The sequence below is a fragment of the Thunnus albacares genome, chromosome 18 (assembly GCF_914725855.1).
Source record: "Thunnus albacares chromosome 18, fThuAlb1.1, whole genome shotgun sequence".
In the NCBI taxonomy this organism is placed as follows: Eukaryota; Metazoa; Chordata; class Actinopteri; order Scombriformes; family Scombridae; genus Thunnus; species Thunnus albacares.
Window position 1 is genome coordinate 1,400,113 of NC_058123.1, and position 13,663 is coordinate 1,413,775.

At 37.7% G+C, this 13,663-nt stretch overlaps 2 protein-coding genes across 3 annotated transcripts in view; both read right to left on the reverse strand.

Annotated features, from left to right (window-relative positions):
* LOC122968142 overlaps positions 1–13,663 on the reverse strand; it is a 168,489-nt gene that overhangs the window by 32,617 nt on the left and 122,209 nt on the right. The window lies entirely within an intron of this gene.
* LOC122968139 overlaps positions 1–13,663 on the reverse strand; it is a 47,282-nt gene that overhangs the window by 10,159 nt on the left and 23,460 nt on the right. Inside the window, exon 4 of the mRNA XM_044333139.1 lies at positions 11,761–13,358. Within this exon, the coding sequence (XP_044189074.1) occupies positions 11,786–13,358 (1,573 nt within the window). The 3' untranslated portion in view covers positions 11,761–11,785. The remainder of the gene's footprint in view (positions 1–11,760; positions 13,359–13,663) is intronic.

Genomic DNA, 13,663 nt, shown 5'->3' on the forward strand with positions numbered 1-13,663 from the left:
CACAATGTTGCACATCATAAATATTACTGCTCACCTAACAGGAGAATATGACAGAAGCAGGTGATTTGAAGCTAGTGAATGCAGAGAGTGAGCAACAGGCTTGTGTTTTTAAGTGATTCTATGTGAAGAACTTTGTAATTTTATTTTGATAAGTGCTATATAAATAAAGATATCATTATTGTTATTATATAGGATTTTGAATTGCCTCTGTGATTGAACAGTGCTATACAAGTGCTTGTCTTCCCTTAAATCCACTGAATTACAAAGTAAAACATAACTGACAGTTCAGCAAACTGGTCTTGATGAAGGTCACTGAAGGAAAACAGAGACATTGACAGCTGAAATACAGCAGGCAGGACGGGGCAGAGCGGGGTTTTCTACCTGCTACACCAACTCCTTTACTGCATGCATATTGAGTTTTGCCAAGTGATAATGCAGTTGGCTATGCAGAGTTTGGAAGCCTAGGCTGTATTAACTGGTACTAAATTAATTAACTAGATCGCCTTAACTACAGGATCATTGATACACATTGATTTGATTTATTTATTGTAATGTACAATGAAAAAAAATTCCACAATGTTGCACTGCTGCGAGGTATTTATTTTAATCATTTTTAAATAGTTTGTACTTGTTTTTTCTATGTAGTTTTTACCTGAAAGAAAAAAAAATAGAGCATGCAATGCACACAGTTTCTGTGGTCAGTGCAGCAGTTTCAGTTGATTATAATAAACAAGCTGCCATGCTGTGACAGATGTGTTGCTGTATTTTGGCCGTAAGAGTACACAGCTCTTTTATTTTAAAAGTTAACTACAGTACATGGAAACATGTTACAGTCTTCTGCACCTTTAAGATAATTAAATTAATTCATTGACCATAACCACTGACTGAAATATCTTTGTTGTTTTGCAGAAACAGAAGTTGTTCTACATGTTCTAGAGTGAGGAGGGGAAAGTTTATTGTGCTTTGACTAATGTTATACTTAGTAGTGGAGAACACTCTGCTGCAGCTCTGCTCTCAGGGAAACTATCATTACCCACATTATCCTGTACAGCCTTATCTGTACCAACTTATCTTCTTTGTCTACCAGTGTTGGCTGAAGTTTTGTAAAATGGTGCTGTGATAGTTGGGTAGCTGGCTACTTTCTGACCCTCCACTTCTCAAACGTTAGTCTGTGGGTAAAGTCACGGTCACAGGTTTTCATTTCTCATATTTATGCACTCTTTACTTTTTGTAAAGGTTTTGAGGTATTTATCATATGTGTTGCTTGTTAGTAACAGGTACAGTCTTAAAGTTTAGTAATTAAATCCTGCAGACCTAACAACAAATTATTTTTACCAGAACTACCTTGACTGTGATAGTAAAAGTGAACATAATTATTAAGTTATTAAATCAAAAATGTGCCCCAACACTTGATTTCATTAAAGATAAACTTTTGGTTTCAGGCCTGCCACTCACTAGTACTAAAACTCTTCAGATTCAAATGTCTGAAGATTCAAATGGTTCAAAATACTTCAGCTAGAATCTGAACTAAAACAAGAAAATTTGACCAAATTACACCAATTCTAGCCTCCCTTCATCGACTCCTTATCCATAATAGATCAGAGTTACCGAAGTTATTTAGTGTCCGTCACACCTTCAGGATATTTGTGTTTCAGTGAGGTCTGTCTTGGAAAGATAAAAACATTAACAAACACTGAGCATGTTTTCTCCTCACGCAGTCCACAGTGTCTGCCCCTTGATGTGATGTTGAAGCTATAAACCAGTCTGACGAATCTGACCTGCAGCTCTATTGTTTTCTGTCTTATCCAGAATCAAACTGAATGTTTTCAGCACTGTTCAAAACTGCTGCAAGACCACCTTGGGAGGAAAATGTTAAATAAATTATTTAATCTTTGGAAATAGTTTTTACTAATTACTTCTGAAGTTCTCAAATTTGAAAACCTGAAATCCCCTTTCCTGTGAAGAGTGCAGTTTCCACTGAGGACAAGAAGACGTGTTCAGTGACATTTCAGAACAAAAATCATTTTTTCCAATGTCACCATTAGACTTCAGGTCTTAGATCTGAATCCATGAAACAACATGTGATACTTAGCAGAGTTACTGAATTATTAATATTTATATGCATTAATCTTGGTTTGGTATGAAGAAGATCTTTGAGAGTAATAAAAAACCTCTGGCTCCATATGCATTTCTCTTGTACTCAGATGACATTTTAGGCTTCCAGCCCTTCCTCAAGATCAACAATCATAGCAGTATGCAGGCACTGGTATATTGCAACTCATTATTATCAGGCTGCCCTAACAATTCTCTAAAGACTCTCCAGCTGGTCCAGAATGCAGCTGCATGTGTTCTGACTAAAACTAGAAAAAGAGACCACTTTTCTCCCATTTTAGCTTCGCTGCATTGGCTTCCTGTAAAATCCTGAATAGAATTTAAAATCCTTCTCCTCACCTACAAAGCTCTTAATGGTCAGGCACCATCATATCTTAAAGAGCTCATAGTACCGTATTATCCCACCAGAACACTGCGCTCCCAGTATGCAGCTTACTGGTGGTTCCTACAGTCTTTAAAAGTAGAATGGGAGGCAGAGCCTTCAGCTATCAGGCTCCTCTCCTGTGGAACCATCTTCCAGATTCGGTCTGGGGTGCAGACACCCTCTCTATGTTTAAGAGTAGGCTTAAAACTTTCCTTTTTGATAAAGCTTATAGTTAGGGCCGACCAGGCTCGCCTTGGATCAGCCCTTAGTTATGCTGCTATAGGCCTAGACTGCTGGGGGACTTCCCATGATGCACTGAGCTCCTCTCTCCTCCTCCTCCTCTCCATCTGTATGTATTCTTTTATTTTTTTTATTTTGTTTTATTTTTTATTTATTCTTTTACTATTAATGCATGTCATTAACTTTGCTTCTTCCCCAGAGTATTTTGTGCTCTCCCATCTTGCAGGAAACCCTGGGTTCCGGGCCGAGCCTTCGCGGTCCTTCACAGTCCTGTTGGCATCCTTCCCTGGCTATTGCTGCTGTTATTGTTATTGTTATGATTGTTGTTATTCTGCCCCCCCCCCCCCCCCCCCCCCCCCCCCCTTTCTTTCTCTCTCTCAACCCAACCCAACACATAGATAGACGAACAGATACATACAGATAAACATACATGCATTAATACAGATTATGCATGTATGTACACAGACACATACACCAATAAATATGTACATAAATACATCATTGCCATGAATTAGGAAACATACATGTGTATACATATGCAACACATGCAAATTGATTGTTATGTGATGTAAATACTGTTGTTATTGAGAATGTCACTATTTATTATGAGCTTTATTTAATTAATGTATTTCTGGTAGTGATATGTTATACCTATTTTAAGTAGAAAAGCCTAACCAGGGACAGGGGTCGCAAATTAGCCTTGGCTAGAAATCCTATATGCAATACATCTGTTTCATGTTGTTATAACCTGTTACAATGGTTTTTTGCAACGTCCCTGACCAATAAACTAAAAAAAAAAAAAGCAGATGGCCGCCCACCAACAGCCGGGTTCTGCTTGAGGTTTCTAGCCGTTAAAGGGGAGTTTTTCCTCACCGCTGTCACCAAGTGCTGCTCATGGGGGGAACGTAAGGTATGTACAGTCTCGACCTGCTCTATGTGAAAAGTGCCCTGAGATGACTTTTGTTGTGATTTGGTGCTACATAAATAAAAATTGATTGATTGATTGATGGTATTGAAAGGAAGGATGTGTGATGATATCGTTCAAAGGAAGAGCTGACAAAGTTCTTGTTTTGTAGACGTTTATTAGACGATGGCCATCGGGTCCATTCCATGTACAAAGATGGTCTGGGCAATGTACCACTGTCGATGCACAGCTTATATATGGTTACACATCTGTATCTTATCATGTGAATAACATGTTTTACAGGGGCACTACCTCAGTTGGGAGCCGTCCATCAAGTGATTGACAGCTATCTCACAACATATTATGTGTCACAACATACCCACATCTGGAACAGTTCCAAACTTGACCATGGATCCATTGTTTGTATCTAAAAGGCCCCCCCCCGAAGGGCTATACCAAGGTGTCATGCAGACTAGGGAATGTTTCTGTCACACGTCCAACATCCAAAATCAGTGAAGTACATAGGGTCAGATAAAATCATACTAACAGGTATGTTATGTAGGCCACACCTAGTAACATATCTGATGGTGATTAGATAATCATGTTCACCATCAGGGTGAGAAAAACAATCAAAAGGCCTTCAGCGAATCAAAACTTTTAAACAAACAGCATCAGGAACTACAGCCAATCAAATCACTTCAGATAAAGTGACAAGAACCACTAAGTCTCGTACCACATGAAGAGATGTAAATATTACATTATAATATATATTTTTTAAGTATATTCAAAAATGTTAAAAAATACATTAGCTTTTAATAGATTTCTAATAGATATACAGAGGAAGTTAAACATCAGCTCTAGATGAACATCATACACAACTTAATCTAAATATCCAATAAATAGAGAAACATTACAGAAAACACTTCAGGTCATAATCTATATTTAATCCATGAGGTGACCAGGAAAGTAAAACTAGTTACCTCCTCTTGGAGGGAGTGATACTTTCTCAATACCAATATATCTTAGAGAGGAAAAAGGATGGTTAAATTCAACAGAATGTGCTGCTACTGGATCATTCATGTCTTTACACCTAATAGTGCTTCTATGTTCAGCAATATGAGTTTTCAGTGATCTACTCATCTTTCCAACATATAACTCTCCACAAGGGAAAGTGATGAGATAAATGATCGACTTAGTGTGACATGAAATAACTCAGTTATAGGAATCTCTTTACCTGTGTGAGGATGTTTAAAACTGTTACATCAGTAAATATAGTTACACTGACTACAACAACCATACAGTAGGTGTTAAAGTAACTCGGGCTGGTACTGATTGAAGAGGAGGTAAATATGAATGAACCAGGAGGTCTCTCAGGTTTTTAGCTCTTTTATAAACCATGAGAGGTCGTTTGAATGCACCATTGAGTTGAAAATCAGATTCAAGTATATGCCAATGTTTTGTTATTATTCCCTTTATCTGTTCTGCACTCATAGAATACTCTGCTGTAAACATTATTCATTCATCTGATTTCACTGTAGGTTTATTTTTTAAGAGATCAGACCTCGATCTGTCTTTTATTTTAGTGGCAGCATCATGTAGGACAGATTTCTTCTATCCTCTTTGTTTTTCATTTCATTCATGTTCCTGACAAAATCACCAGTTTTCTGGCAAATTCATTTTAATCTGCAAAACTGACTAAAAGGAGACTATTATTAACATTAAAGCATGATCAGAGTCTGCCATTAGTAAAATATTAATAGATGTGGGTTTGTTTAACAGATCTGTATACAAGAGATTATTCTCTCTAATGATCCATAAATCTAGAAAACAGATGCGTTTGTGGTCATAATTCATAGTAAATGACAGAAAGTCAGTTGAGGTATGTAATAAATGACTCTAGCTGGGTCTTGGACCCTTTAAACAGATAAAACACATCATTCATAAGAATATATTCTCATGATTAACCTCAATGTTATTGTGACTGTCCAAAAGGGGTGGACGGAATACTGTGAACACTAATGTAAAAGCACTTAAACTTTAAGGAGACACTGACAGCTCAATGGGAAGTTTGAACATTTTTCTGAAGGAGGAAACTTTTACTGCTGCCTCGCCTGCAGAGTTTGATCCTCAGAGACCAGAGACAGATCACATCATATTACTGCAGAGCCTTTAGGTCCCAAAAGGTCAAAACAACTTATTATAATGTGCACACAAGATAATTTACTGTAAATTAACGTGTGAAAAAATAAACCTTTTGTTAATGATTGATAATAAGTTATAACTGCAGGCCTGAAGACTTCTCAGTGACTGTGATTGATTGATTTACTGACTGGAACAGTGTGCAGTTTGAAACATTAAAGATGCACTGCACCAGAGTTAGCTTGAAGCTTGTTTGCATCTATAGTCCCCAACAAAAAACATACAACAGCACAACAACAAACAGTACAAAGCAAAAAAAGAAAATCCACACAGAACACACCATACAAAATACAAAACAACACACAGCACATCACATACACCCACAATGTCAATTAGAACTTGTCAAATTTAAATCAAGACCATAGATGGAGTTTAGACTCAGTGGTCACACAGCTGATTGGTCTTTAGTAGATTTTTTAATTTGGTCTTGAATTTATTGATTGAACTGCAGTTCTTCATGTCATCAGGTAGGATGTTCCACTGAGTTGTGGCTTCACAGAGAAAGCTGACTGTCCAAATGCAGTGTGATGAAATGGTCCAATCATGTATAGAGGATATTCTGGAGGATCTAATAGAACTTACTGAGCGAGTGAACACAAAGTCACATAGTGGAGGAGGACAAACCATTTAACATTTTATAAACTAGGCACAAATTTGAGAATAATCTAAAATTGTCAAAGCTCAGTAAATTGTATTTCTCCAGAACCCTACAGTGATGGAAATGCATTGGCTTTTTGTCCAGAGTTTTTAGAGTTTGTTTGTATAAGGACTCAAGAGGTTTTATGGCTGTTTCTCCACCTGCCCCCAACATGTGATGCAATAAGACATATAGGAAAGAATCATAGCTGCATAAATATCTTGGCTGCATCCAAAGAGAGACAGTTTCTAATATGTCTAAAATTTGCTAAGTTGTACTTTATAGTTTTAACCGTTTTTTTAACATGTTTCTTAAAGTTCAAATTTGGATCCAGTGTCACACCAAGATATTTAAAATCAGTAACTATGTCAATTTTTTCACCTTTGATGAGAATATCAGCATTAGGAGGTTGTACCATAGTCTAAGAGAAAAACATACCTTTTGTCTTGTTTACATTTAGACTCAGACATGATTGAGCAAGCCAATGTGTGATCCTTACCAATGCGATTGTTAGCTTAGCAGCAGCTAACTCAGCTGTTTTTGCATGTGTGTACACAACAGTGTCATCTGCATACATTTGTAGTTCTGCATCATGACACTGTTGAGGGAGATCATTAATATATAGGCTAAATAATAGGGGATCTAACACTGACCCTTGTGGAACACCCATTGTGCACTTCATGTTACTGGACAGTGTGTCACCAACTTTAACACATTGTCTCCTATTAGATAAATATGAAGACATCCATGCCAGTGCTCTAGAGGAGAAGTTAAATTTAGAGAGTTTCGGTATTAAAACATCATGATTGACTGTGTTGAATATTTTACACAGATCTAAAAATACAGCACCAACTACTCCTCCTTTATCAAGTCTTGATTTAATTTGCTCTATTAAGTGCAAGGTAGCAGTTTCAGTGGAATGATTGCTCTAAAGCCAAACTGCATACAATGTAGACCAAAACTGCTTGTATTAAGAAATGTTGTCAGTTGTTTAATGACAACTTTCTCAGCAACCTTTGAGAGTACTGGCAGTATACTTATTGGTCTGTAGTTACTGGCTTCAAGGTCTCCAGATTTAAAAACAGGCGTGACAATGGCACATTTTGGGTCCCTCCTTGTGAGATTATTGATGTTTTTCCAGATCAATTTACTGTTGCCTTTTGCCTCATTCAATATATTGAGATAAAATGAGATTTATCTTCTCTTAGCTCTTGGATAACTTTGTTCCTTAAACCTTTATAAATCAGCATGTCAGTGTCTCTTCTAGTTTTAACTGCCTTCCTTAGTGCAGCATCTCTAGATTTTGTTAGTTTCCACACATTTTCTTTAAACCATGGTAAATTGTTTTTATTTTTTAGATTTTATCTGTATCCTCACATTAAATCTTTCCCTCACAGAGTTGATTCTGTGAATAAAAGTATCACAGCCATAGTCCAGATCATCAGAGGACAGAACATCATCCCAGTTCAAGCTGGTAAATTCTTCTTGCTTAGCTCTGGGTATGCATTGAAGGATCATTGTCTTAGTTGCTGTGGTCTTAAATCTACTTTTAGTCAGTTTTCTTGATTTGATTAGATTATCCTTTACATTTACAAATGTAATATTAGATACATAGATGTCTGGTGAACAACGTGTATCTGAACATATTAAAAAGGAAATCTTTTCTACATAAACAGTCTAGTCAATAATCAGCCATTTTGAAACCTTCTGGTCTCTCCTCTCTGACCTTCTGTGGTTATTTCCTGGTTAAAGTCATTTCCTGTAATTTGTGACTTGGAGGATTTTCTGTGTCGTCTTCTTCAAAAACTCTGATCTGTTCATGTTCCATCTGTGCTGAAGTCAGTCTGAAGTTGGTTGTGCGTTTCATAAAGTCAGTTTATTTTTCAAAAATACTTCAGTAAAATACAGTTAAAAAGACATGAATACACCTCCTCTGTGAAACATCTTTTAGAGTTCAGAGTTGGAATCATCATTCATCAGAGGACAGTACATCATCCCAGTTCCCGGCCCTGACTGGGCCGACAAAGATTATAAAGGGGACTCTTGGCTCCACATACAACTCATACTGATTTTCTTACACTGGACAAAACCTTTGTCCTCAATTTTGCCCACCACTGGACTCTAAGATCCAACCAGGCAGCTGGTAGTAATAATAATGTTAAATGTTATGGAGCCCTGGAGAACAAAGTTTAGTCTGTTAAGGGAGAAGCTCAGAAAGTTGCTGCTCATTCCTCACTGGCACCAGAGGAGTCCCAGACACACTTGGGCACAAATCAGCATCAAAGTTCTGCAGCGCTCCAGGGGTCACTGGTCCAGGATTTAGCTGAACATCTCTGGAGAGCAGGATCAGCATGAAGAAGAGACCTGCTGTTCTCTGAAATGGAGTGGCAGATGACCAGTCCACTGGATCAGTGATTTGCTCTGGTACCTGGGCTCGCCCGTGCCGCAGGATGTAAAATATCCCAGTAAGTTATGATGAAAACTCACTTTAGGAGTGTCAGCTGGCCATGAGCCAGCATTTGTCCCAAGCTCAATCACTCGTTGTCCCAGTTGTTTTCCATCAGTGTTGATTGCTCTGGCCAGACAGACACGTACAGGCAATACAGCAATGAGTACCAACAGTAGTCCAAAGAGCACTCCATGAAACACAGCCCAGGTGTTTTTGCTGATGAAACACTGTTTTGAACTTGACAGAGGTTTTGACAGGCACGCTCTGTGGTACAATAAACGTCCTATGTAGCAATCTCATCCAGGATCCCGGTGGCCAGAGGGTAGAAGCTCCTCTTAAGCCCCTCAGCACCGGCCCGGTGCACCTGGAACCTCCTCTCGACCTCAGCGGGGAGAAAGGACTGCCATCCGGGCAGTTAGGAACCCCAGAAGATCCATGTGGCCAGGACCGTTTCCATCGATGTTGAGATGGATGTACAGATGGTCTTACTTGATGTTTAATCTGATGTTTATGTTGAGATGGATGAGCTGACCATCTCCCCATCCTGATGAGTGACCCCCAGTCATATGCCATCACTTCTTGAGTCCAGGGTGCACAGAGAGGCTCCAGCAAGGTATGACACATCTAGCTACTATTACATAAATTAACAAAATAAATTGTTTTTACAGCGTTGTATTAGTGTCATTAAGTAATTTACATGACTTACCACAAAGTCTGTATTTATCTGAGTATTTTGAGTGTGTTAAAAGCCATATTAGCATGCTAAGCAACGTCTGTTATAAAGTATAAGTAAAATAAGCTACAAATTGGTAGAAAACTCCACCAGTTACATAAAGTTTGCTGTCTAGTAATTATCACATCTATTTAGGTAACTTATCAGGAGTTTATTGTTGCTAAACTAATAACAGAAAGTAAAAAGTTGAAGAATGAAACTGTTTAGCTGTCTGTTACCCAGTTAACCTGTAAACCGGAAACGGAAATAGTGTTGGGATTTCTCTCTTGCTCAGACGTTGATATAATAGGCTGGTTCAGTCAATGGATAGTACAGCTTATATGTAATCTCTGATGTATTTATTTGAGCTTTTAGTCTTGACAATGTCAGCTTCTCCAAGGAATATACCTCTATTGAATGGATTAATCATTGAAACCTTGATTACTGAACCTCTGAGAAGCTGCAGCACAGCCCTCAGCAAAGCATCAAAAACCACTGCATAACTGGTGACCTGAACTCAGAGAGGAATTCATTATTGTTAGTAACTTCCCATCAGCATTAACAAGTTGTTTAATCAATAAATACCATTGTCAACCCATTAGTGACTTATTTTATATTGAATATTCTTGTTATTCCAAATATAGTAATTAGTTGGTAAAAAATTATGTTTGTAAATCAGTTTCCAGGCCAGCAGAGCTTGTTCATGAATATTTGATAACTTAACAGGTAACTTATCAATTCTTTAATCACATTTAAGCAGAAAATTTAACTCCATCCATTAAACTAAATATTTATATGGGGAGGGTATTCCAGATGTTGTCCTCTTCTATAATCAAATTAGTTCATCATTTCACTTTGAGAGTATTATTTAACATTTTAAAACTTAGTACGTCCAGACCACCATTTCTTTTTATGTTGCATAAGATATTTTTTCTTAAATTATGACATTTGTTCCTCCACATTAAATAAAATAAAATCTTATCTATTCTATTGTATATTTCGGGAGGTATTCCAATGATAAGGACACACAGACAGATCTGATTATTCCCTCAGCTTTAGACAGTAAAACTCTTGCCGGTTGGATTTATGTTTGACTTGATCCCAACTCGCTCTGACATCATGCAGACGTGGGCAACAACAACCTGATGAGATCAAGTCGGCTGCAGCTGTTCTCCACTGACTGCAAGGATCAGGGCATGATGGGAGACACCTGGCTGTCACCTGATCAAAGAGCTGATTGGTTCAGGAGTTTGATCAACAACATGACGTTTTATCTTCATTTTGGATTTCAGTTGTCTGATCTTCTACTAAGAATTCAGATGTGTTGATGACAACTTTTATTATTCAAAGAGACAGAAAACATTCAATAACCAAATATTACAACAGACACAATATGATTACATCATTATTTAATTACTGATGTGAATATTTGCCAGATAAATGATATAATGTCTATTTCTGCTTACAATTTGAGTTGGTTTGATTTGTGTTTCACTTTATTTGTTTGTGCATCATAAAATAGTGTTTTATACAATATTTAAACATTTGATATGTACACAGAGACATTCACATGTAGGTAACAAACATACTTTTACCTGCATAAACTCAACTATTCATTCATTTAAAGTAAATAAACATCTGTGCAGGAGAGATAAGAATATAAAAGCTTATACAAAGATCTCTCCCAAAAACTAAATTACATAGAAAAAAATAATAATTTCATTTTATTAGAATTTCTTTCTTTCATCAATGAGATGTGAATGAGTTTGATTAGTGTGACATCAGCTGATTACAGTCGGCATGTTGACCAGCAGGTAGTGATTCGCTTGCTGCAACAGTTACATTTCTATGTAAAATAATTTAATAGTCTCATATTGGAGATTACAGAATAAATGTTGTTTTGATTATTGATTATAGGTCATTTAACAGTTTATATTCTATCATACAGATCAGCATTAAAACAATGTTAGTGATTGATCAGCTGAGCTTGAGTAGATTGATCTGATAACATTTTATTAAATCAGGATCAGATCTAACAGGATGTAAATATTTCTGTGACTTCCTGTAGATTCTTTGAAAGCTGCTGGAAACTGTCTGACTTGACTGCAGCTTTTTGTCACTTCCTGCTGATGCTGCTGATGATGTTGTTCATCTACATCACTGCATCTTTACCAGCCTGTTAGTTTATCAAACATGTACTGCATTGCTGATCTGGTTCTTTCATCCATTCGACATTTCATCTCCTCCAGCTTCTTGACCTTCTCTGTGTCTCCAATCTCCTTCATCTTCTTAATCAGGAAGTCCAAGTGGACATGAATTGACAGAGAATTATCATTCAGGGCGATCCGCTCTAGTTGCTCCACATGATGGTAGGCCTCTGTAAGCAGCTGAGTCTTCTCTGATTTCAGTTTTTCCATCTCTGTTTGAAGATTTTCCAGAAGGCTCTTCTTCTGCTCACGATCTACCTTATTCTTTTCATATTTCTGTTTCACATCTTCAAAGGTCTTCTTAACTTTCCTGGTCTTGTTCACATATCTCCACTTTTCTTTCACATGATCTGATGCAGGACACTTCCCTGTACAAACAGTACAGTGACCTCCTTTCATGACCTCACAGTGTTTGGGATACCAGGCCTTTGTGCATCCAGGATGGTGACAGTTCTCTCTACAGATGTTACAGGTGACAGCTCCTCCATAAAAAAACAAACCCCACATCCCTCCATCAATAGGCTCTCTCTCTTTGTAGTACTCATCAACTTCTACAATGAACTCTTCATTCTTCTTCATCTCTTGTTCATGTTTCTTCAGAGCTTCTTGTGTCTGTTGGGCCTCGTTCTGTTTTTGTTCAATCAGCTGGATTCTGTGTTGCAGGTTGTGGATGCAGGCTGTTATTCTGATGCGTGCGTTCAACACTTCAACTGTTGTTATCAGCTGTTGTGGTTTAGATTTTTCCAGGAAGTCTGTGAATCGTTTCATTCCTCTCTCTGTTACCCTCCATGCATTCTGTAAAGCAAACTCTGTTTCCTCTGTTCTCTGTGTGGTCTGGATGTTATCGAACAAGAAGTGAACACGTTGATTCTTCTCATTTTTGGCACATTTAATGTTTGCAGCTTCAAGAGCTTCCAGAGCATCTTCAGGTGTTATTCCATTAGAATGTGTGATGAGAGCAACAACATTTTCCTCCAGGTCTTTTCCAAACAGAGACGTCACTGAATCAAAGATGTACTTCTGTCGGTCACTCAGTTGATTCACACTCGACTTCAGCACCAGACCCACTGCATCAATTTTACGAACTCCATCTTTTGAACGGAACAAGTCAAATAATCTTTGACTGACTTTGTCATCTTGTTCGATCCCTCTGGTGTCTCTGTATCCAGGAGTATCGATGATGGTCAGAGAGAAGGGCAGAGTTTTATCTTCAAAACCAAAGATCTCGTACACGATCACATCTGATGTCTGACTCTCTGTCTGACTTCTCTTCTCTTCTTCTACAATTTTAAACCAGATGTTGTCCTCAAACTTCACTCCCGTGGTGTAGTTGACCAGAACGTTGATCAGAGTAGATTTTCCTGCTCCTGTTTCACCTACAAGTAAGATGGTTTTGTTTTTCTTGTTCAGGTTTTTCTCACCAACAGTTTTTCTTGTCAGATTTCCAAACTTCTCTTCCTTTGGTCTCAGCTGGTAGACACCAGGAGATCCTGAAGAGATCAGAGAACTTCTGGAGATGATTTTCTCATAAGTCCTGTAGAAAAAGTAGAGATTCAATTAACTTGTTCCTTTCTCATCAAACTGACAAGTTAAATACAATCTAATTATTTTTCACATATATACAATAGTATCTGGTTTCATGTGACTCTTGTGCTCCAGAATGAATAATAGTACAGTAGAATATAAAAACTGCAGCTGTGACATCTGTGATTGTAGAATATGAATAAAATAAAGTCAAACCAAACAGCCACATTTGGGGATTTTAGTCTAAATGTGAGCTCTGGTTTTGACTGTGAGGACAGAGACTCAGATTACAGTCAATTAACAGGATCTTCTGCT